General features: G+C 44.8%; 1 protein-coding gene across 2 annotated transcripts in view; it reads left to right on the plus strand.

Moving 5' to 3' along the window:
- Window positions 1-670: 670 nt before the first annotated feature.
- Window positions 671-26363, plus strand: part of LOC124775363 (sodium-independent sulfate anion transporter-like) — a 223709-nt gene continuing 198016 nt past the window's right edge. Inside the window, exon 1 of one of the 2 annotated variants that reach the window (XM_047250197.1) lies at window positions 671-844. In XM_047250197.1, coding sequence (XP_047106153.1) covers window positions 796-844 — 49 coding nt within the window. In that variant the 5' untranslated portion in view covers window positions 671-795. Of the gene's footprint in view, window positions 845-912; window positions 1256-26363 lie in introns of those variants that run through there. The other variant, XM_047250198.1, reaches the window with a different exon arrangement.

The raw sequence follows: 26363 nt of genomic DNA on the forward strand, positions 1-26363 counted from the left end.
GCATCCCGTCGCACTGACCACTCAGCCATCTGGACGGACATCTTTTCCTTAATCACTGATAGGAAAATATAAGTAGTACCAAAATAGACAAATGTTATCACAGACTTCCTCAGAGTTATACACTTTACATACTAGGCTGATTAAAGATGGAGACTGTTCCACAGTATATTGGTATGGTTGTGAACGACAGTCATGACAGTTCATACCGTCCAGATTCAAACAAATGGTATGTGAGAAGCACTGTTCGTGCTGACAAGCTTGTGTAACTGTTTACAAAAGGGGAAATTCATGAATGTCCACGATGGAGTCCAGCGTATTCAGATACCACTGGGACTATGTTTTTGAGGTTTTCCCAGCATGATGATATCCATTCATGAGGCTATCGAGCATATGATTTGTTTCAGAGTCGCTATAATAACTCAGTCAAAACTAATTACATGACAATGTATTTCCACTCCAGCACACAATTATAACTTCAGGTGGAAAAACCGAGAGGGGTGGCGCATTCGGATGGACGACGATCTGGACTGTCGGCTCATTCCGTAACAAGACTGGCAAGTCACATCTCCCGCGCCAGACTGCCGCCGGCATCACAGCACACCCACTCGCAACAGAGTTCAAGGTCGCGCGCCGGCTGCCAAGTTCACAGGATCGCCGACAGCGGCGGTAGCAACAGCGCCGGCAGCCTGCTGTGCACAGTTCCGCGTGTAGCGTCACAGTCAGCTGGTGTCTCCGGCGTGTAGGTTATGATAAATAGTGGCGGCGGGCGCCCTGCGTCTGTGACAGCACCGCACCATGCCGCAGTCCGCAGACGCCGACCCTGGCTCCGTTGGCGCCCTGTCAGGTAACGTTGGCAGCCGTGCTACGCGGGAACAGGGACAAGCAGCTCGCGTAGATCTAAACTTAGCTGACTTGCAGAATGGAACACTTCCGTTTTATGTGTTCTGCTACTGTTGTTTTCAGTTTCGCGTGTTGCTAAACAATTGTGAGTCATACATGTGTTCGTGATGCATCATATTAGAAGTGTACATATATCCAACTTCCAGTACGGAACGCAATTAATGTAAAAAAAAAAAACGCAGTTCCGTGATCGTTGTGTGCTTCTCAGTGTTTATATCCTCTTAGTTGATCGCTGGAATGAAGACGCTTCAGCATGTATTGCACAGCTTCAAAATAATCTCAACAACTGGGCCAAGGAAACTTGGCTATTGACCGCTACTCGTTCTAAGCACTGGGTTAGGGACCCATGCTGCGTGTAAGTACGTCTGGCTTTTAGCAGTAATAATAATGTGTATTATTCATTTCATTTTCTTACCCTGTGGATGGAACGGCCTTTGTCGAAGCAAGTGGAAAACAGTTTTATTGACCCTCCTGTTGCATTTATAAACAACACGCAAAGACAGAACTCTTAAACAATACGTAAGCTCAGATCGTCCCTGTGCACCTACAAAGTTAGTCTTAGTTGCCCTACGATTTTCGATTTATGTAATCAAAACGTCTACAGTGGCTGAGAATAACATTGTTCACAAGTTTATTTTCTACAGATGCGTAAGCATACTGTTTGATAGCTACTGGAAAAAGGACGCCTCACTATAAATTCCTGTGCTCATTACGTCTGTCTTTCGCTTGCATGGAGATATTACGAACGAAACATTTCACTGTGCACTTCATATTTTTGCTGGTTTCATTTCTCACTTTTATTTCCCATTGGAGACTGTACAAGTGGAAGATTAATTTTGATGAAATATTTAAACACATCTGCTTTCGTTCAGATATTTGAAATTCTCTTTCATCAAGTTATGGCCCTCATCGTGTTACCAATCAGAGCTAGGGAGAGAGATAGTTGAGAAAGGTCAAGAGAAATCCTGACGCGTGAAATCTGCCTAGACTGCAACCAGAAACAGGCGGCGTCATTTTTTTAAGACACTGGGATTCGAATCGTATACCACGGGGAGCCAACACACAAGTGTGTATTTAGCGGCCTCTGCTACGGAGGCGGCTGTATCACGCCTTAAGAGATCGTGTTATAACCTTGTCTAACGTATTTTTAGTGTTTCTGCAGTAGTCAGAGCTCATTAAAATCTACCACATTTAATTGTATAATACAAATAATATTATTAATCTGAAGTCCGCCAACATAGTTGCCCACAGGGAGAATATTGCGACCTGCTTTTCGTAGTAGCATCTATAGTCCGGAACGACTGTAATTCCGCCAATGACGGAAATGAAACTGATATTCCAGTACATCTTCTTGTGAGGATGTAGCCAAAGTGGGGGTCCAGGTGGTCCAGAGGCCGCCCCCACCTCCCCTCACCCCTGAATCAAATTACATATGACCTGAAACTTCCTGGCAGATTAAAACTGTGTGTCGGACCGAGACTCGAACTCGGGATCTTCGCCTTTCGCGGGCAAGTGCTCTACCAACTGAGCTAACCAAGCACGACTCACAGCTTCACTTCTGCCAGTACCTCGTCTCCCACCTTCCAAACTTCGCAGAAGCTCTCCTGCGAACCTTGCAAAACTAGCACCCTTAAAGAAAGGATATTGCGGAGACATGGCTTAGCCACAGCCTGGGAGATGTTTCCAGAATGAGATTTTCACTCTGCAGCGGAGTGTGCGCTGATATCAACGCACACTCTGCTGCAGAGTGAAAATCTCATTCTGGATACATATGACCTAGCTGCCGTATACTAAAACTGAAAGATGTTTTGATTTTCAATCATAAGACTGAAAAGACATACGTATTATCGATAGGCAGTAAGTCTAACGATAGATTTAAGCTATGTATACACCCATAGCACTATCGGCTATCGCCCATCCCTATTTTAGCCAAGACCAATTGTTCGTCGTGCTCGAGTTCAGATGTTGTTTCGTTAATCAGTCGAATTCTTATTTGGAATTGAATTTAATGTTAGTGGTACTGTATATTGTTATCGTGTTGTGTGCTGAAGAGTGATGGGGTAATTCCCAATTGTGGATAAGTTTGTAACAAGAAAGAAGAGAAAAACCGATTTCGATTCGTCCGCTAGCGTTACGGTATGTTAAAAATGTGCTCGCATTACTATAAAAGCCTAATAACCCCTTTGTAGCAGTTTAATGTTAATACTGAAGTCGTTATTTGGAGACTGGTAGAACTTCGAGGTTGCAATATTTCACAAATCAACGGAGCGGCAATCATTAAAAATAACATTAATGTAAAATCAGTGCTTAAAAATGCACTTGGATTTGTGGGCATCGCCCAAAAATCGCTTTGATCGACAAAAATATCACCCAAACGACAATGGTTGCATTTCTTTAAAGAAAAATCGCTCAATACTCTATCATTAGTAGCCCAAATCGCAATATATCGCCCAATCTGATCATCCGAGGGTACTTAGTTATGAAAAGCAGTCCAGATAAGGAACGATGGGGAGGAGTTTGCGGAGCGCGGAAGGGGTACGTGATGACAGTACATTCTACAGTTCGTTTCTAAAAGATTTTTTATTTTTCGCTGGCTGCTTGAATTCGTCCTGCATCGCTTCCTCTCCTGTTCGTCTAAAATGAATTTACGCTCTTGTAATACTACGGCAACTGAAGTCATAAATGTCATGCACAATTAAATTTTAAAGTACGTTTTCACGTACTATCAAATGACTTAACATGCACAATTAAAGGAAAAACAAGCAATGACAGAACTAAATCCTTTGCTGTGACGCATTTCATTTTAAAAAGGTGTAAACCAATCACTTTTTCTAAATTCTCCACCGACTTGTGGTAGCTCTGCGTGTTATACATTTATTTCATGAAAGATTCCAAATCCCTTAAAGATGCAGCCCTTTTTCAATGAAAAGAGCCGCATCGAAGGTGAGCGTAACATCTCTTCGGAGACTCCCAGCACTGAAAGCCATATGATAAATAAGTGATAATCCAAATTCTTCTCACTTACTCACACATTTTTCTGCCGGGTCATTCTTTAATGCAGAAAGTGGTCTTTTTTACATTGCAAGAAATGACAGACGCATACTTAAATGAGGAAATTTGGGAAAATATCAAGATGAATAATTCCAGGTCATTTACGTTTCTGCCATCAAAAATTATTAGCTTCTGTGCCGAACAGAGATCTCTTTATTCCAAAAGTCCTGTCGGTAACAATCACGGTGTCCAAAAAAAAGTTAGCACTCGTCCATTCCTGAGCTGTTCCTCACCGCAAATTCGGACTGAAAGAAGAAGAGTGTAAAATGACATTGGAGAATGAAGAGAGATTGGAACATGACTGCTTTTAGCGGTTTGTCAACATACAGCATTCCTAAGTAACGAGATTATATCTCCACTTGGCGAAAACACGAGATCAACGTCGAATAAATGGTTTACCGTTCTTCATGGAAATCTTCAGCATAAATTAAACGTAAGAGCTTTTTTATGGTCATCTTTAACCAATCAGACCCCCCCCCCTTTTTGATAAAATCCTGGCTACGTCCATGCTTCTTGTTGTAAGACTTCCATGTATCATTTTTGAAATATCCAGTGAAGTGTAATCATCCATTTTCATTCCTTTGTAAAGTTCAAAATGGTTCAAATGGCTCTGAGCACTATGGGACTCAACTGCTGAGGTCATCAGTCCCCTGGCCTAGAACTTAGAACTACTTCAACCTAACTAACCTAAAGACATCACACACATCCACACTCGAGGCAGGATTCGAACCTGCGGTTATGAACGCAACACCACACCCTAGTAATGCAACTGAACCGTTTAGACTTTAACATCTATGTTAAGACTGATTTTTACTTACGCTTTGTATACTTTCAAAACAATGTAACCATATGCTTCATATGCAGGGAGACAATTATTTTAATACCGAATAGAAATCCCTCGTATACCTACTTTATTTTCTGAACTTTCTTCACGTACGGTAGCCGTAATTACACCTTTACATAATTATAAATATGAGCATTGTAAGAGCGTGATAGGTTCGAATGATATAGTTAACTTCAGACAGAACTCTGAACTTACGACCGAGCGAGGTGGCGCAGTGATTAGCACACTGGACTCGCATTCGGGAGGACGACGGTTCAATCCCGCGTCTGGCCATCATGATTTAGGATTTCCGTGATTTCCCTAAATCGCTTCAGGCAAATGCCGGGATGGTTCCTTTGAAAGGGCACGGCCGACTTCCTTCCCCGTCCTTCCCTAATCTGATGAGACCGATGACCTCGCTGTTTGGTCTCTTCCCCCAAACAATCCAATCCAATCCAATCTGAACCTACGAAGAACATCAGTGTTCATGACACATCATTAATAATGAGATGTGTAGAACTGTCGACAAATGCACCATCGAAGATCCTCTCTCCCATGTCTAGTACGCAAAGTGATTTCAAAAACAACTAAATTACGCTAGAGCTTTGGTAACTATTGCTTTGTCATATTCCCTGAGTCCACAGTTAGAAATGTTGAATAACGATAACAACGTTATGGTTCATGGCTTGATGAAAGCCTACCTACTGGGCGCTACTTCGGCAGTTGTGAATGATGTACATCTGCAAACCACCTTACACTGTAGGCAGAGGGTGCTTTACGTACCAATATCTTGTTCACCCCGTCACTGTTCCATAAGCGAATGGCGCGTGGGAAGAATGACTGTTGCTAAATCTCCGCCTTAGCTCTAACTTCACGAATTTTCTCATCATGGTCATTTCGCGAGACGTATGTGGGAGGATGTAATATGTTATTCGACTCTTCCCGGGTAGCACTCTGTGGAAACTTTCAATAGGAAACCTCTACGTGATGCACAAGGACTCTCTTGTAGCGTCTGTTACTGGTGTTTGTTGACCATCTCTCTGAAGCTCTCGCACCGACTAAACGATCCCGTGGCCGGCCGCTGTGGCCGACCGGTTCTAAGCGCTTCAGTCTGGAATCGCGCCGCTGCTACAGTCGCAGGTTCTAATCTTGCCTCGGGCATGGATGTGTTTGTTATCGTTAGGTTAGTTAGGGGACTGGTGACCTCAGATGTTAAGTCCCATAGTGCTCAGAGCCATTTGAAACGATCCCGTGACAAACCCGCCTCTCTTCGTCGGATCGTCTCTCCCCCTCCGATTAATCCAACCTGGTAGGGCTCTCAGACTGGTGAGCAATACTCACGAATCGGACGAACAAGAGTTTCGTAACACCCTCCTTTCGTGGATAACGTAAATTTCCTTCAGATTCGTCCTAGTAGTCTCAGCTGGCATCAGATTTTCCTATTTGTTTTGTGTGTTGCCGGCCGGAGTGGCCGAGCGGTTAAAGGCGCTACAGTCTGGAACCGCACAACCGCTACGGTCGCAGGTTCGAATCCTGCCTCGGGCATGGATGTGTGCGATGTCCTTAGGTTAGTTAGGTTTAAGTAGTTCTAAATTCTAGGGGACTTATGACCCCAGCAGTTGAGTCCCATAGTGCTCAGAGCCATTTGAACCATTTTTTGTTTTGTGTGTTCATTCCCCTTCAGGTCGCTGCTGATGATTACTCCTAGGTATCTTACAGTAGTCACAGTTTTCAGCGATTTGTCACCAATAATGTAATCGTAGATTAATGGATTACTTCGCCTGTTTATGTGCAATATGCTCCATTTATTTACGTTCAGAGTCAGCAGCCAGACCCTGTACCATTCATCAATCCTCTGCAGATCATTTTGCAAATCGATACTATTTATGGGCGTTGATACTTTCTTACAGCCAACCACATAATTCACAAACTGTCTCAAAAAACTTCCGAACCTATCTACTAGATCAATAACTGTCTTATCACACATCCTTGGGGTACTCACTAAACTACCATTACATCTGTCGATTTTGATCCGTTTAGAGCGACTTCTTTTTACAAAAACATCATAATACTTGAGAATAAAACATCTGACTAACTAGGAATAATGGATGCACAACTGGATTACGTGGAGATTAGCGAATACTAAGGAAATACCGGATTGCCTGCATTATTAAAAGGAAAATTGATATTTTACACCATGTCCACGACGATTGCGTTAGAGACAGAGAACAAATCGGTCAAGATAAGGCTCGAAAAAGAAACAGACCATGTTCTTTCCAAAGAAACCACCTCGACGTTCTTATTAGTCGACATTGGTGAGCCAATAATGTCCAAATCTAGGTCGGACAAGGATTTAAACCGAATTCCAAACGAGTGACGGAGCAGTGTCGTAACAGGTGGGCCACCTTGTTCGTTATCGGAACGCATGCGACAGCATGCGCTACCTAATTTGTTCTAAAAAGCTGCGCATGTAAACGGGATTTATTCGGTGCTCGTACCTCTTGTTCTATTGGTGACAGAAAGATAGTGTCAAGTGTTTTGGATAGCCCTGGGCTAGCAACCTTTCGTATTCCCAACAGACGAATCGACTTAATATAACTATCCTACATTAAAGGCTCCAAATTTGGATATTACACCATTCCTCCAGCTTAGACAGATGAAGCAAATCGGTTGCTTCTTTTTACATTATATATGATCTATAGTACGACTTAAGAGGCTTGTTGAGGGGCCACTTAGTTCATGGGTGGTTTCTGAGAAAAACTTGAAAACATTTTTGGGTACCAAAACCGAGCCGCGCTTTCCAAGACTGTTATGTTCAACAAATGGCTGAAATCTTTGTGGTACATTACCAAGATCCCGGTCCCGATCTCGAACAGCCTTGAAAATTTTCTTTATATATTTATTCTTTTCCGTGATACAGAGGTTCAAAGTTACCCCACTTCCACACGTAAAATACGCACGTAATATCCAGTGTGAGGCGAAAACATAATTTATAAACTGACGTAGCACGAACGAATATGTTGTAAAGTGTCTCCGTTATCATCAGATGGGTTTGGGAAGCCCATGTTGTAGTACTGTAGTACATGCATAATTTTTGTGCACGTAAAATATGGTCTGATGTCAATTTAGTTTAGCGTTATTTCAGTTCCACACACGAAAACTATCAAAATTTTACACACCCATGAAATTCTTTTCATATGAGTGACACGTCCTGCTGTAGCAGGGAAAAGAACGGAACCAATGCATAAATGCTTCTATCGGAGCACAAAAAATGCGAATATGTTACTGTTTTTTTTTTAAAAAAAAAAGATTGCGACTGAAAAAAGGATATCATCAACCTAGTTCTACCTTCCTCAGCACTTTCATAAATTTTGCCAAAAAATTTAATATGTGAACATATTCGTATTTTTTTATGCTGAGAAAGGAGGAGGCAGTGGCAGTTGAAAGAGATGGAAAAGTAATAGATATTTGACGAGAGTAGGCAGTGGTTGCGGTATAGAAAGAGAGAACAACACAGTAACAGTTGGAGAGGAATAACGAGAGGGAGAAAATGTGACGCAAGCGATAATGAGAGACGGGGTCTATGACAATGACAACGAGGAAGAGAGAGATAGTGGCAGTGGGAAGGAATGAATGAATAAGATAGTAGCGGTAAGAGAACAGGGAAGAGACAGTGGCAGTGAGAAGACAGCAGTAGTAGAACATATAACTTCGGCGAATTTAATTACACTGGCGGATAAGTTCAACATTAGAAATGTGAGGACAGATGGAAGCCAAGAGTTCTGTATCTCCAGACACTATGCTGAATTTCTCGGCTGACTGGCTGTGAGACAGAAGAAATGACAGAGAGGACACAAAGAGATAACAACAATGAATGGGCTGAATGAATGAATGAATGAATGAGTTAGTGAGGATGAGCAAGAGGCAGTGGATGGGTATGAACGACTACCAGCGATGGACTATTGGGCGAGTTACAGTTAGGGAAGCTTGTGGTAGTATGAGGAGTTGCGTATTAAAAAGGGCGCGAATACATTCGAATGACAAAATATTTGGGAAAAATTTTAAATGTGCGAGGAAGGTAGAATGAGGCAGCTGGAACCCCTTATTTGCGCTCCAATAGGAGCAATTTTCGCTCATCTATATTTATGGATAATTGTAGACGGGAGAATGAGAGAGGATGAAACGCAGTACCACCTCGTAGCCAGATCCAGTCGAACAGCTCCAAGATAAACTCAGAGCTTATCATCTCCACCCGAAGTCAGGCACTTGTCCTCGCTGAATATGACGCTTTAGTACAGCTGAAAAATTCAGCATATAGTCTGGAGATACAGAACTCTAGGCTTCCATCTCTCCTCACATTCCTAATGTTCAGCTTATCCGTCAGCGTAATTAAGTTCGCTGAAATTATGTGAATGGAATCAAGGGGGCAAAATTAATAACATATTACACTGAAGCGCCAAAGAAACTGGTATGCGTGTTCAAACACAGAGAGATGTGGACAGGCAGAGTACGGCGATGCGGTCGGCAACGCGTATGTAAGACAAGTGTCTGACGCAGTTGTTAGTTCGGATACCGCTGCTACAATGGCAGTTTATAAACATTTAAGTGAGTTTGAACGTGGTGTTATAGTCGGCGCACGAGCGATGGGACACAGCATCTCCGAGGTAGCGATGCAGAGGGGATTTTTCCATACATCCATTTCAAGAGTGCATCGTGAATATAAGGAATCCGGTAAAACAACAAATCTCCGACATCGCTGCGGCCGGAAACAGATGCTACAAAAACGAGACCAAGGACGACTGAAGAGAATCGTTGAAAGTGACGGAAACGCAACCCTTCCGCATACTGCTGCAGACTTCGATGGTGGGCCATCAGAATGTGTCAGCGTGGAACCATTCAACGAACCATCATCGATATGGGCTTCCGGAGCCGAAGGCTCACTCGTGTACCCTTGATGACTGCACTCCCCCTGCGGGTCCGGGGTAAGAATAGGCCAGAGGTATTCCTGCCTGTCGTAAGAGGCGACTAAAAGGAGTTTCAACCGTTTCGGCCTTCCATGTGATGGTCCCCCTTGGGGTTTGACCTCCATTTTTCAAAATTCTACAGAAGTACGAGCCTTTTGGGGAAGGACACCTTACGTGGTGTACCACTAGTCCTAAGTGCACTAAGACCTTTGCACTCAGCATTGTAATGGCGTTGTAACCACACCCACTATTCCTCAAATAGGGCCTAAACGCCTGATGGGTTGTACAAGTTACGCCCATAGTGCGTCCCCATCTGCACCAGCGATCATAATGGACTTTCCATGGCACCAGAAATCCAGCACGGTAGCCAGCCCGTTGTGGTGGGGTCGTCATATACCCTCTAGCTTGTAGCCCCCTGACAACACAGGGATCATACTGCCGATACCTGAGCTGCACCCACCCCACGTCGGCCAAGGAGTAGATGCCCGTCTCCTTGGGGCATCAGGACTCCCGGCAACAGTCATCCTGCCAGGTGGCCCTTGCTGAGGCTGGGTGGCGCCCGTGGGGAGAGCCCCTGGTCGGAGTGGGTGGTATCGGGGCGGACGTTTCGCAGATGAAACGTCAACACGTATCAGGTCGCTCTGCGGCCGAGTCTTTCAAAAGAAAAGGTACCGTTTCTAGTTCTGGTTCTCCTGCCCTTTCCCCCTTGGCCACTCCCTGGGAGGAGGGACAGGCCCGCCGGCTTGGGGCGAAGTACTTCCCCCGCTATTTGGTCTGTTCTCGAACCGATGGGGGGACGTTTGCCACCTCCAAGCCCTTGTTCTTTGTTCAGCACATTGAGGACATCTTCGGGGAAATCGAGGCTCTCATCAAGATGCATTCAGGGTCCGTTCTTATCAAGACCACCTTCGCCACACAGTCGACGGCGCTCCAGGCGTGCGACCGCCTAGGGGACATCCCAGTGTCCATTGTCCCGCATCTGGCACTAAATAGGACGCAGGGGGTTATTTTTCATCGTGACCTCCTGCTACAATCTGATGAGGAGCTCAGGGCCAACCTGGAGCGCCGAGGCGTGCATTTCGTCCGGCGAGTCCAGCGCGGCCCCAAAGACCGTCGCATCGACACCGGGGCCTTTATCCTCGCCTTCGAGGGGGACGTTCTCCCGGAGAAGGTAAAGGTGATGTGCTACCGGCGCGACGTGCGACCTTACGTCCCGCCTCCTATGCGCTGTTTTCAGTGTTTGCGCTTTGGGCACGTCGTCACGGTGTGAGGCTGAGCCCATTTGTGGCGATTGTGGATGTCCTCTTTGTGAGGAACATACATGCACCCCACCACCTCGGTGCATTAATTGTCCTGGCATCCACTCGCCTAGATCCTCAGACTGCCCCACATATCAGAAGGAGAAGAAGATACAAGAACTCAAAACTTTGGATCGTCTCTCTTATTCTGAGGCCAGGAAGAAGTATGACCGCCTCCATCCCGTGCCGTTGACCACTTCGTTTGCCTCAGTTGTGTCCACTCCTTCCGCTGTATCCTCACCCCTATCCTGTCCCCCCTCCGCCTCCTCCGCCCATCAGGGGGCTCTGCCTCCGACTCCCAAATCCCTCCCTTCCAAATCCTCCTCCCCCATGGCCCCCGCCCCCTCTGCCCCAGGCGCCACCCTTCCTCCTCCTCCTCTCCCCCCGCCACCTGAGAAGCGATCCTCTTCTCAGGCGTCCATCGGGGAAACGTTCTGGACCCCAGCTTCCGAGGTCCGGCGTTCCAAAACGGACCCCGCACGTGAGGACCTTCTTCGGGTCCAGCCCACCATCCCTGTGCCTCCTCGGCCTTCCAAGAAGGCCTCCAAGAAGAAGTCTCTATCCCCCTCTCCACCCTGGCGCGTTTCGTCTGATGCTCCATCCGTGAGTCGCTGCTCCCGGCCGTCCTCAGTTTCGCCGGGACGCTCTGCTGCCAGGTGCTCAGCTGGCCTCTCGTCGGCAAATGATGCTGCCCCTCCTACACAACCAGGGACAGCGGCCACAGCTGGAGACGACTCGATGGAACCGGATCCGCCTTCCGCCGGTTGTAACGTTGTTCCCTCGCAACCTGGCCCTCCGCGGCCGTCGAGGTGACCAGCTCTTCCCCCGTCTCGTTCCCCCAACTTTTTGACTAGCGATGGCCTTGTTACATTGGAACATAAGGGGTATTCGATCTAACTGGGAGGAATTACAACTGCTCCTCCGCCTGCACTGTCCGCTCGTCCTTGGTCTCCAGGAAACCAAGTTGTGCCCGACTGACCGTATTGCCTTTACCCACTATACCTCAGAGCGGTATGACCTCACCCCTGTGGACGGTATCCCAGCTCATGGTGGGGTCATGTTGCTCGTTCGGGACGATGTCTATTACCATTCCATCCCATTGACCACCCCACTCCAAGCAATAGCTGTCCGTATTACTCTTTCTGCTTTTACTTTTTCAGTTTGTACCATCTACTCTCCATCGTCATCTGCTGTTAGTCGGGCTGACATGATGCACCTGATCGTTCAGCTTCCCCCGCCGTTTTTATTGTTTGGCGACTTCAATGCCCATCATCCCCTCTGGGGCTCTCCTACATCCTGTCAAAGAGGCTCACTCTTGGCGGATGTCTTCAACCATCTCAATCTTGTCTGCCTCAATACCGGCGCCCCGACTTTCCTCTCGGACTCTCCTCATACCTACTCCCACTTAGATCTCTCGATCTGTTCTACCACTCTTGCCCGTCGGTTCGAGTGGTATGTCCTTTCTGACACCTATTCGAGCGACCACTTCCCCTGTGTCGTTCGTCTCCTGCACCACACCCCATCCCCACGTCCTTCACGCTGGAACATACCGAAAGCTGACTGGGGACTTCACTCCTCCCTGGCGACCTTTTCGGACCACGATTTTCTCAGTTGTGACAGTCAGGTCGAATACCTCACGCCTGTTATCATCAATGCTGCCGAACGTTCCATTCCTCGTACTCCCTCTTCTTCACATCACGTTTCCATCCCCTGGTGGAACGAGGCTTGTAGGGACGCTATCCGTGCTCGACGACGTGCTTTACGCACCTTTCGCCGCCATCCTACGTTGGCGAATTGTATTGAATACAAACGACTCCGAGCGCAACGCCGTAGAGTCATCAAAGACAGCAATAAAACTCGTTGGGTCTCTTTCACCAGCTCCTTTAACAGTTTTACTCCCTCTTCCGTCGTTTGGGGTGGCCTGCGCCGGCTGTCGGGCATTAAGGCCCACTCCTCGGTACCTGGCCTGACCTCAGGTAATGAGGTCCTTGTTGATACTGTGGATGTCTCCAACGCCTTTGGCTGCTTTTTCGCGGAGGTTTCAAGCTCCGCCCATTACCACCCTGCCTTCCTTCCCAGGAAAGAGGCAGAAGAGGCTCGGCGACCTTCCTTCCACTCGCTGAATCTGGAAACTTATAATGCCCTCTTTACTATGCGGGAACTCGAACGTGCGCTTGCACTGTCCCAGTCCTCTGCTCCGGGGCCAGATGCCATTCACGTTCAGATGCTGGGACACCTTTCTCTGGCGGACAAAAGCTTCCTTCTTCGTACCTACAATCACGTCTGGACCGAAGGTCAGGTCCCCATGCATTGGTGTGACGCCGTCGTTGTTCCTATACCCAAACCCGGGAAGGATAGACACCTTCCTTCTAGTTACCGCCCCATTTCTCTTACAAGCTGTGTCTGTAAGGTGATGGAGCGCATGGTTAATGCTCGGTTAGTCTGGATTCTTGAATCTCGACGGCTACTTACTAATGTCCAATGCGGCTTTCGTCGCCGCCGCTCCGCTGTTGACCACCTTGTGACCTTGTCGACATTCATCATGAACAACTTTTTGCGAAGGCGCCAAACGGTAGCCATGTTCTTCGACTTGGAGAAGGCTTATGGTACCTGTTGGAGAGGAGGTATCCTCCGCACTATGCACAGGTGGGGCCTACGCGGTCGCCTGCCCCCTTTTATTGATTCCTTTTTAACGGATCGAAAGTTTAGGGTACGTGTGGGTTCCGTATTGTCCGACGTCTTCCTCCAGGAGAACGGAGTGCCTCAGGGCTCCGTCTTGAGCGTAGCCCTTTTTGCCATCGCGATCAATCCAATTATGGATTGTATTCCACCTAATGTCTCAGGCTCTCTCTTTGTCGATGACTTCGCGATCTACTGCAGTGCCCAGAGAACATGCCTCCTGGAGCGCTGCCTTCAGCGTTGTCTAGACAGCCTATACTCATGGAGCGTGGCAAATGGCTTCCGGTTCTCTGAAGAGAAGACGGTTTGTATCAACTTTTGGCGATATAGAGCGTTCCTTCCGCCATCCTTACATCTCGGTCCCGTTGTTCTCCCATTCGTGGAAACAACTAAGTTTCTAGGGCTCACGTTGGACAGGAAACTGTGTTGGTCTCCACATGTCTCTTATTTGGCGGCCCGTTGTACACGTTCCCTTAATGTCCTCAGAGTTCTTAGCGGTTCATCTTGGGGAGCGGATCGCACTGTCCTGCTTCGCTTGTATCGGTCCATAGTCCGATCGAAGCTGGATTATGGGAGCTTCGTCTACTCGTCCACTCGGCCATCCCTCTTACGCCAGCTCAACTCCATCCACCATCGGGGATACGTCTTGCGACCGGAGCCTTCTACACTAGTCCTGTCGAGAGTCTTTATGCTGAAGCTGCCGAATTACCATTGACCTACCGGCGCGACGTACTGCTGTGTCGGTGTGCCTGCCGGCTGTTGTCTATGCCCGACCACCCCTCTTACCAGTCCTTCTTCGCCGATTCTCTCGCCCGTCAGTACGGATTGTATGTGTCTGCCCTGCTGCCCCCGGAGTCCGCTTCCGTCGCCTGCTTCGACAATTGGATTTTGCCCTCCCTACCACCTTCAGAGAGGGTGAGAGCCCGACACCACCTTGGCTCCAGGCTCCGGTTCATATTTATCTCGACCTCAGCTCACTCCCGAAGGAGGGTACTCCGGCTGCAGTGTATTGCTCACGGTTTGTCGAACTTCGTGCTCGACTTGCCGGTCACACCTTTATTTACACCGATGGCTCCAAAACTGACGATGGTGTCGGCTGTGCCTTTGTCGTCGGGTCTGGCACCTTTAAATACCGGCTTCTCGACCAATGTTCGAGCTTTACGGCCGAGCTTTTTGCTCCCCATCAGGCTGTTCAGTATGCCCGCCGTCACCGCCATTCTTCGTATGTACTCTGCTCTGGCTCACTCAGTGCTCTTCAGAGCCTTGGAGCTCCCTATCCGGTCCATCCCTTGATTCAACGGATACAGCAGTCCCTCCATTCTTTCGCTGATAATGGTTCTCCTGTCAGCTTTCTGTGGGTTCCCGAACATGTAGGAGTGCCTGGGGATGAGGTTGCTGATGCTGCAGCCAAGGCTGCAGTCCTCCTGCCTCGGCCAGCCTCCCATTGTGTCCCGTCATCTGACGTTCGTGGGGATGTATGTAAGAGGCTTGTGTCGTTATGGTGGGATGCTTGGTCATCCTTCCAAGGAAACAAGCTCTGGGCAGTAAAACCGCTCCCAACTGCTTGGACAACCTCCTCCCGACCATCTCGGCGAGAGGAGGTCCTTCTGACCAGGTTGCGGATTGGGCATTGCCGGTTTAGCCACCGCTACCTGCTCTCCGGTGACCCAGCCCCGCAGTGCCCTTGTGGTCAGGCATTAACAGTGCGCCATGTTTTATTGTCGTGTCCCCGTTTTAGTCAATTTCGTGTTGTCCTGTCCCTGCCATCTACTTTACCAGATGTTTTAGCTGATGACGCTCGAACAGCTGCTCGTATTCTGCATTTTATAACCTTGACTGGCTTGTCCAAAGACATCTAACCTTTTTACTTATTTTATCTGCATCTTTGTCAGGTCCTTCTGGTGTCCCCCCATCCCCTTGAGTTTTACTAGATTCCATGTGCTCTAACAACAGTGACTGGGCGCTAATGACCTCAGTAGTCGAGCGCCCTTAAACCCCACCAAAAAAAAAATTGATGACTGCACAACACACAGCTTTACGCCTTGCCTGGGCACGTCCACACCAACATTGGACTGCTCATGACTCGAAACATGTTGCCTGGTCGGACGAGTCTCGTTTCAAATTGTATCGAGCGGATGGACGTGTACCGGGTATTGAGACAATCTCATGGATCATGGGTCGTGTGACCTTGTACGTCAGCAGAGACTGTTAAAGCTGGTAGAGGCTCTATAATGGTGTGGGACGTATGCAGTTGGAGTGATATGGCACCCCTGATATGTCTAGATACGACTCTGACAGGTGACACATACGTAGGCATCCTGTCTGATCACCTGCATCCATTCATGTCCAATGTGCCTTCCGACGGAATTGGACAATTCCAGCAGGACAATGCGACAACCTCCACGTCCACAATTGCTACAGAGTGGCTCCAGGAACTCTCTTCTGAGTTTAAAAGCTTCCGGTGGCTATCAGACTCCCCAGATATGAACATTATTGAGCATATCTGGGATGCCTTGCAACGTGCTGCTCAGAAGATATCTCCATTCCATCGTACTCTTACAGGTTTATAGATAGCCATGCAGGCTTCACGGTGTCAGTTCCCTCTAGCACTACTTCAGACATTAGTTGAGTCCATTCCACGTCGTGTTGCGGCACTTCTCCGTGCTTGCGGGGGCCCTACACGATATTAGGCGGGTGTACCAGTTTCTTTGGGTCTTCAGTGTATGGCATAAAATGATTTCAGCGAAATCCATTCAGAAATGTTGGACCGCCGATGTCATCGATGTGTCGTGTGAAATGAACATACGTAAGATATAATAGTTCCAAACTCCAGGATACATTCTGAATTCAGTGCCACTTCTGTTAAATAATCCTATTTCTCCAGATATTAGCAACCGTTCACTCTGTTTCTATACCCACAGGAGAGAATGTGATTAGTTGTAGTCGTCGGAAGTAAAAGGAAACAACAGCGGCATCGAAAATTTAAATCGTTAAAATGTTTTGATCGGGTGGCCTAAAGTTTTAAGACGTCAGCTTCTAATAAGAAAGCAAAAGATCCGGATTAGCATTTTGGTCTGGCGCAGGTTTTTTATTTGCCATCAGAGTCATTGAAATTGCTTTCGCTTGTAGGTTTTGAACTAGCTGTCTTCTCCCCGTCCCGAAACTTCTTGTTATTTAGCAGCTTCGTCCATGAAGCTGGTTTTCGAGTTGGTCGCACTTTAAAAGTAGCCCCATTCGCCTTTGCATGTGACAGAAAGCTGTCTTTTGTAGGTGAAAAAGGGCTGTAGAAGCCGGAAAAATTCATTTATTTTCATAATTCGAGAACTTTCTTAATAACTTGCAACGGTCGACGATAAATCTACATTCAAACCAAAAACTTAACAGCTCTCAAATATAACGCTTTGAAGCACACCTCAGTTCTAGGGGCTGAAGTTTTCTATCGACGTAAATTTATCGCAGCGTTGTTGTTAAGCATGTGAAATGTGCGCACCCGGCTTTTGTACCACAAATACTGCTTTACGTGATACCGGGACGAAGACAATAATAGCTACATTTTATCTGCTATTACACAATTTATTACACTAATTTGCAGTGGACAACATCGTTTGCGCGTAAAACTAAATAAGGTTTTCATTTTCGGGGCAAGTTCTCAGTCTGCCACAAGGATAGCTTTGATATCAATGAAATTTTGTTTTTGTAATTGCGCATTTCGCGTGCTAATGTAAGTCAAGCTTCAATATGATCTGCATTTGTTGATTGCTGACCACAGCGAAATGTGAAAAGGACTCCGTCACTGATAACTGGTCTATTTCATAAAGGGACTAATTGATTTTGTGAATTTGTTACTCTAGTTGACGTCTTCACCTCAAAAATTATCAAGCAACCGAAACAGTGAGTTAAGATGGCTCTGCACCAGAGATAAAGAAGCAGATCTCATCTGCCGGTCAGATTACGGCGAGTGTGCTCTGGGATACAAAACGAATTGGTTTTATTGTTTACCTTACCAAGGCTGAAACAATAACTGCAGAAAACTACACTAGTCTTTTACATCAGCTGAGGACAAGGAGGAAGACATGAAAGACGAATTTTGTGGCACCTTAGACCAGATGTGCTCCAGATTATCACAGTATGACATAAAAATTGTGCCGGAAGACTTAAATGCCAAAATAGGGCAAGAGCATCAATGGCAACCATATAGAACCATGTTCAGCTTGCATACTGAATCAAATGATAACTGAATAAGGCTCATCAACCTCGCAACAACTAAAAACATGTAAATAGTCAGTACATCAGTTCCCCATAAAGACATACATAAAGCAACATGGACGACAACGGATGGGCTAACAAGGAATCAAATAGACCACGTGTTGATAAAGAAAAAACATAAAAAGACAGTGACAGATGTTAGGACAATGAAAGGGTCTGAGGCAGGATCAGACCATTCTTTTGTGGTAATAAATTTAACATTTAACAAATCATCAAAACAATCAAGAGCAACAGTGGCAAAAGAACCCATAGAGTAGATGTGAGTTGGCTAAAAGAAGAGGAGGGAATAAACAGTTTAAACTTAAGCTTACAAATAGATTAACAGAATTATAGAACGAAAGCAACAGGAAAGAAAGTGAAAATATCTATACAAAACAGTGCTAAAGGAGACAGCACAGGAACCACAAGGAGATAACAACAATAGCGGTATCAGGTGCAAACTGTAGTTCAATGAACATGTAGAAAAGCACTTCAAGACAGGAAGAAAGCCAAACAGGCAATGATAAGCATAAACCAAATAAAACACAGAGCTGCCACGAGAGAAACGAAAAGAACAATCAGGCGAGCGAAAAGATCGTTTGCAAACGAACAAATAGTGAAAGCAGAGGGGGACTAGAGCCAGAACAGTAGACAATTTTACAGCACAAAGCAAACTACAGACAGGAGTTCAGAGCTAAACCTGTGATAAAGGAGGAAAAGTTTGGAAAACTGGTCACTACAAATGAAGGGAATATAGAGCTCTTGAGGAGATACTTCAAAGGACTGCTGAAAAAACCGGGAGACACCTATGACAACGAAAACAGGGTAGAACCAAAACTTACAACCTTTAGTTGAAGAACCAACTCTGATGGAGGTGAAGGAGGCAATAAAAGAGTGGAAAATGGAAAGGCTCCAGGAATATACATGATATCAGCAAGGCTCATCAAAGAAGGGGAAGACAAGACAGATGAATGGTTAGCCAAATTGATATGAGAGATGTGGAGGAAAGAAGTAATGCCGGAGGAATAGAAAACTCTTCTGTATGTCCCATATACAAAAAGGGAGACAAAACGTTGATACAGAACTATAGAGAGATACAGAGAGATATCTCTACTATGCACGTGCTATGAAATAACATCAAGAATTATACTGCATTGGCTCAACCCGTTCACTGAAGAACTATTAGACACAGCACATGCGGGATTCAGAAAGGGTAAGTCAACAACCGACGAAATATTTACACTGAGACAAATGCTATATAAGAACTGGGAGCACAATCATGATACCTTTTGTATACTTATAGACTTCCACAAAGTATATGATAGCATTGTGAGAGAAGAGATGTGAAGGATAATGGTAGTGTGTGGAATATCTGACAAGCTGATAAAGCTAACTAAAATATTTGTCGAGTGGAAGTACAGGGTGAGTTCTCGGAAACATTTAAGGTAAAACCAGGAGTGAGACAGGGAGATACTGAAATGTAGGGTTTCGCAAGGATCCAATCAAGGGTAGAGCCACGGTCGTAATGCGTCTGAAATGTGACGTCCACTGTTCAAAGTGCCGTCAACGCGAACAAGAGGTGACCGAGACGTGTAACCAATGGCACTCCATACCATCACGCCGGGTGATACGCCAGTATGGCGATGGCGAATACACGCTTCCAATGTGCGTTCACCGCGATGTCGCCAAACACGGATGTGACGATGCTGTAAACAGAACCCGGATTCATCCGAAAGAATGACGTTTTGCCATTCGTGCACCCAGGTTCGTCGTCGAGTACACCATCGCAGGCGCTCCTGTTTGTGATGCAGCGTCAAGGGTAACCACAGCCATGGTCTCCGAGCTGATAGTCCATGCTGCTGCAAACGTCGTCGAACTGTTCGTGCAGATGGTTGTCGTCTTGCTACAATCCGACCTTTATCAAAGTCAGAAACGTGACGGTACGCATGTCTCCTCCTTACACGAGGCTTCACAACAACGTTTCACCAGGCAACGCCGGCCAACTGCTGCTTGTGTATGAGAAATCGGTTGGAAACTATCCTCATGTCAGCACGTTGTAGGTGTCGCCACCGGCGCCAGCCTTGTTGAATGCTCTGAAGGGGTAATCATTTGTATATCACAGCATCTTCTTCCTGTCGGTTAAATTTCGCGTCTGTAGCACGTCATCTTCGTGGTGTTGCAATTTTAATGACCGATAGTGTATAAATCTGGATGACAAACTGGGACTTGAACCGTCGTACTCCTGAATGCGAGTCCAGTGGCCTATCACTGCATCACCTCGCTCGGAGAATGTTTCACGGTATCTTTCAGACGAATGGCTTGAACACATTCACTCAATGATTCATCACTGAAACCATTTGGTCTATAACATGCTTACTTTTGAAATGTGAATATGGAATTTATTTTTCTTGTCCACCCTCCCCTCTCTAGTCTTCTTTCCTCACTAAACGTTAAGTCATCGGTCTGAAAAGGACACGTGCAGAACCCTGGTTTGAGGAAGGGGATCACAGTGGGCTTGTTGGGGGGAGGGGGAGGGGCAGTGGTCTAGGGGGTGTCGGTTTTTACATGAGCCAGGAATAAGGGGTAAACGTTTTTTGGTTTAGCCCGAACCAGCGGCCGTTTGTATAGCCTTTCCAACATCTGTCTTACTGTAGCTATGTTACAGTATATGTTACAGTATATTAAATGAGGTTTGAACGACGAACAGGAGATGGTGCCAGGGTAAATGTGCGAAGCTTTTGAAAAAGATTTTAATTTGGATGAAATTAATGCGCGGCTAATGGCACCATTTGCATGTACACCATTCCGATTCCACGTGCAAAAAACCAGCCTTAAATATCTCCAGACTGCAGCGAGACTGATAATTCAAGTGTGGTCCACCGGTATATCGGATCTTTGTCTAAGGTAAGCTTTAACCGTTTGAAAAAAAGAAAAGAAACCTTGCTTCCTTTGGATTTTACATACAATAACGTGTTCCTGAAATGTTTTTGAAGGGCGCCACCTCTAAACTTTAAGCCTGTACGAATCGGGTAAAATTTTGCACGACGATAGATAAATGGATAAAGTCAAAACGGACATTTTTATCCAGTAAGCTTTATCTGTTGTCGAGATAAGATGGTTTAATGTCTAGCTAATGAAGCACATAAAATTCGTTCTTACATGAACTGAAAGCGCGGAAACGGCTTCAAGTGAATCACATAAATAAAAAAAAATGTTTCTTACGATAAAATTAAAACTCACTTTCAAAAAAACTGGCTTCATTCGAATTTTCCGTGCAGAAAACACGTTTTTTGGGAGTTTTTTTAAACACGCGCCGCCTCTGTGTTTGAAACCTGCAAAAAGATGAAAAAATACATGAAAGTAATGGTCATCGTCCTGTTGTTTTGTGAAAACTTGGTCCGTTACCACGATCTAGGCATCATGGTTCGAAAGACAATTTAAAAAACTTATATCGGATCAGTCGTCGTCCGAGACAACAAAAATCTACATATGTTGCCAAGCTATGGCTGTCTAATGTCAAAATTATGATAAAACAGAAGTTGGCAACCAGAATTAAAAATACTTCTATCGTAGCACAAAAAAGGTGAATATGTCCTGGGCAGAGTAGAGAATATAAAAGAACGGAACTAACTTTTCGACTATCTGGCAGCTTCAAAGAATTTTAAATCAAAACCTCTTGACATATTTGCTTTTTTTTTTTTTTTTTTTTTTTTTTTTTTTCACGTCTTAACAGTAGTTCCCAACCGCAGTGAGCTCTCTTGGACCCACCCCCTGCTGCATATGTGGTGACGGGTGTAAGATTAAATACACAAATTTGTGCGCTTCTAGAAAGTGGCATGCATCTACAATGGGAAGTCTGAGAATGGGGGTCCATCTATAACAGGAAGTATCCCAGAGTGGCGATGCATGTATCCTAAACTTTGTCACATTGTGTTACATTGCACGTCATGACAAATATCAGGTTGGATGATATGGTGGCATCTGTCATGTTATACCACGTGACATGTGTTTCATGTTACTTTACTTTCCACGATGCATTATATTACACGACATACGTACTAATATTAACAAGTAAACAAGCGCGAATATGATGATTTGATTGAAGTGCCTTTTAAGCTGACAGATAAGTCGAGATCCTGGTTCCCTTCTTTTACATCGCTAACTCGTCCAGAATACATTCGCCTTGTTTTGTTCAACGATAGGAGCATTTTTCATTACGGTAATGATATAAATGCCCTGTTTGTGTTAGGCCTATGCAGCTGAGCTCTTGTAATTGTAATTAATACCATATGGCTGTTTATCATAGCACAAGTTTGAACTTGACCCGCTGCATAGGTTAATGTGGTGTGCCTGACCAGAACGCGAACCCATATCTACGTCTTTCTTGGAGTCTGCTGTACCAAACGAGCCCTCTGGGAGTTACAGCATCAGCTTCATTTGTGGTTATTTTAAGTTTTCTTTAACAGACCATTGTAAAATGGGGCAGAACCCCATTCGACGAACAGTTTTACAGCGGGACTGACACTGAGCAACATTCAGAGAGTGGGAGTACCACTTCAGAAGAAATCGTTTCGGGTTATCAGCCGAGTAACAGCGTCGTTCGAAGCGTTACTCGGCCGATAACCCGAGAAGATTTCACCTGTGAAATTCTCAGAGTGTCTGCAGCCTAACGTACCACTTCATATTCCAGTATCTAGTTTATTTAGTAGATCTCTTCGATCCGTAATTCTGTGAAAGTCACGAAAGTGGTCATTAAGAAAGGTCTGTTTAACCATATGTATTTTTGTCTCTGAAACGCGAGACAGTTGCCATATCTTTGGACCAGCTGACAGGTCCACAAACAGTACGATAATCTTTATCTCTGGTTCAGTGTACACAAACATTTCTTCTACTGTGCTCACTACTCTAGCAAACTCTTCTAAATTGCGCTGGAATGGAAATAAGCGAAGAAACGCGTCTAATCTCGCAGACAAGACGTAATTTAACACTTTGTATCTGGTTTTGTGTTTCGTGTGCTAAGTTTTCCTGGTGTTAATTTCCAGCGACCTCATGAGCCACATACAAGTATTAACAAACGTTACGAGACAATGTAGTTGAATCAAAAGAAAGTGTAAGTGCTGAAGACGCTTGACTATCAAATCAAGGTCGTCTAATGCAGATAGATCCATGTTGTTGATAGAATATGTTAATATTGGCTCCTTACACAACACACGGGGGCTCATTAATACAGTACATATATTTGCAATACGTCGCCTCAGTCTCAGCTTTTACGTCCAAAACTCCCTTCAGCGATTTTTACTATTTCAGAAGTATAGCTGCAAAAGCGTAATCAGAACGCTAAGACAATTCTGGAGGCGCAGGAAACTTATAATTCTACAGCTAAACTGAAGAACAAAAGCCTTTCCAGAATTTGTTCACTTACTGTTTTTTGATTTTCGCTAAAGACAACCATACCGAGTCAATATTAGTACACACTTATCATCAGGCCCCGTGGTTCTTTGATTGCTGGGATCTACCATTGTATTCTTGGATACTCGCGAATATTTGGAACTGACTTGAGCCAAGATGGTAACACCCCCATTACGGACTAACTAGGTTCACCAATGTTTCAATTGAACCACCATAATTTATTTATACTACCATGTGAACACATGTTGTTGTTACCAACCGATTTACTTTAATTTTTTACACGACAATCTAACAAACGGTCGGATTGACATATGCTACATGTTTTTAATATGTGTAACATATATAATAACTAATATGGGACGCCAATAAACAATGACGTACGTATGTAATACCTAACAAGCAAAATTTACTCGGCACTCTGTTAAACATTAAATACCAACGATACAATTTTGAAATTATGATGTACAAGTTTTTGCTAAATCCGACTGCGAAAAACAAAATGCAGTACTGTGATTTGATGTGAAATATAGGGTTTTGGTTTCTTTCTAGCAATGAGGTGAAGCTATTTAGGACGTTTAAAACATTAGATCAATTGTTTCTCCCATACATTTTCTTTGTCGTTATATACATACATATCAAAATTTTATACCCAATAATGTCCTGCGTTTTTTTTTTTTTTCTCCTGACAGTCGGTTTTCACAGAAAACAGGATAGTTATATTTATGACTTATAGGTTTATGCTTAGAATACTACTACAAAATATGTATTCGGCAATAACAATAAACAGGCTCAAGGTACAGGGAGGGTGGAGGGTGAGCAGATGGACAAAGAGAGGGGGAGGAATAGATAGACAGATATAGGGGGGGGGGGGGGTAGAAGGAGATTGGGAGGTATACCAAATTCCCACAGACATTTAGCAACTGAGATTCAATTACCGGGTTCGCTAGTTTATTTATATCTTCGGAAGTTGCAATTTCAATGTGTTAATCAGTAAGGTGTGTGGCTCAGTTGCTAGGTGGGACGTGTCAGACTAACAGTTCAAAGATGTGCGAATAAATGAATCAGTTCTGCATGTGTTCTCGATTTTTTTGTCATCTGTCGTTTTTCACCTTTGGCAATATTTTAAGTACCTCGATTTTTTTTTGTCGTCTGTCGTTTCTTTCACCTTTGGAAATATTTTGCGTATGTAAAAAATGCGACGTGTGCGAAAAAGATATGCAACAAGTTAGTATCCCGGAAGATACAATCTGGAACAGGAATAAATCCAGACAGATGGTGCAAAACTTCCACGGATTCAGAGTGGGACAATAACGCAGGAAGAACTCGTGAAGCATTCATGAGATTCTGATAGGATATGAAAGCCGGAAAGAGAACCTGACCCATGACCTTCATTTCGAATGTATTCGTTTATAACGAACACCTAACATATTGCGGACGCAGTGTGTATCATCGTGAATGAATGGTTCCAGAGGTACCAAGTCAACTGGCGTCACAACACAGTGATCTCAGTCGCCTTTTACTTACGGCACAGCTATCTCTACCCGAGGGCGAGACGCCTCCCAGACGCCGGCTGAGAGGTCACGCTCAGGGGGGCAGTTTTATCTAGAAGGGGAAGGACGCCAAGAGATTTATGAAAGGAATGTCCGCGTCACTCGCCTTGTGATAGGCGAACATTCTGGTGGTTAAGCAACTATCTGTTTGCCCACCACTACCTGTTAATGAAATGTCTCTACGGGTCAATGTTTTCTAGTTTACCCACAAAGTGTCAGGCTACCTTAAAATCTATGCGTCTGACGTTCAATTCGCGATCGTCCAAGTGTTTTTGGTGTTTTGAATATTTTACTTCTGTGAATTCTATTTATGTACACATAAACTACAACGTCTTCTGGTTTTCACGTTTATTTTAAGTCCCTTTATATCTGCATTGATTTTCACTTCGGAGGAAGGCATAAATTCACCGTCCCAACAAGGACCATGACCGATAGTTCAGCCTTACTTGATGCCTTTAATGTTGCCGAGACAAATCAATAATCGATTCTAATTGTTTGTGCCATCTTGTGGATAAACCAATAGGGTTGGCTGTTGGAATTCCCGGGTTCTAGTCCCCCTTTAGTCATCCTTAATCACGTTTGTGTTGTTTGCCTAAATCACTTGAGACGGACGCCCATATCGTTATTGCAAAAATGTTACAGCCTATTCATTTTCATATTATGGCTTAAGCCAATGCCCAACGACATCATTGTAGACAGGAGATAATTTCTACCGTGTATTGCTTTCCCAAGAAATTTCGAGGCAGTTGAGACAGATAAATTTTTATCTATGAGACATTACATATATTTTTTAAGAAGTAAGTTTCAAGGAGACTTTATCACTGAGCAGCTGTACTATGGATACTGACATTTTTGCGTGAATAAATACCAATGCGATTGTTTTTATAGTCTTTGTAAATGATTAAACAGTACTTTTAGTGACATGTAATGTATTTTAAAGACAACATGGTCACATAGCATGTTAACGGTATTATAGAGAAAAATGACTAATGGTTATTCTATTATGTAAATTTGCCGAGAGAAGAATATTTAGTCACCAACGACTAATGGCCGAGCGGCACTAGGCACTTCAGTCTGGAACCGCGCGACCGCTACGGTCGCAGGTTCGAATCCTGCCTCGGGCATGGATGTGTGTGATGTCTTTAGGTTAGTTAGGTTTAAGTAGTTCTAAATTCTAGGGGACTGATGACCTTAGATGTTAAGTCCCATAGTACTCAGAGCCATTTGAACCAACCACAAATTTAAATAATTTGTGAGGCATTGCCTGCAAGATTTCTTGATATTATTTTTACAATACTTCGACATTTTTTATTACTCTGGCAAAAACATTTGCCAGCTTTTCGTCGTACGAAAAAAATCTCAGATAATGTGTTTTTGTTGGCTAGTCAGTACAAGCACCCTCGTTTGGGAGTAATTATTTATGTCAACCTAGACATCAGTAAGA

This window comes from Schistocerca piceifrons, chromosome 2 (genome assembly GCF_021461385.2).
Source record: "Schistocerca piceifrons isolate TAMUIC-IGC-003096 chromosome 2, iqSchPice1.1, whole genome shotgun sequence".
Classification (NCBI taxonomy): domain Eukaryota; kingdom Metazoa; phylum Arthropoda; class Insecta; order Orthoptera; family Acrididae; genus Schistocerca; species Schistocerca piceifrons.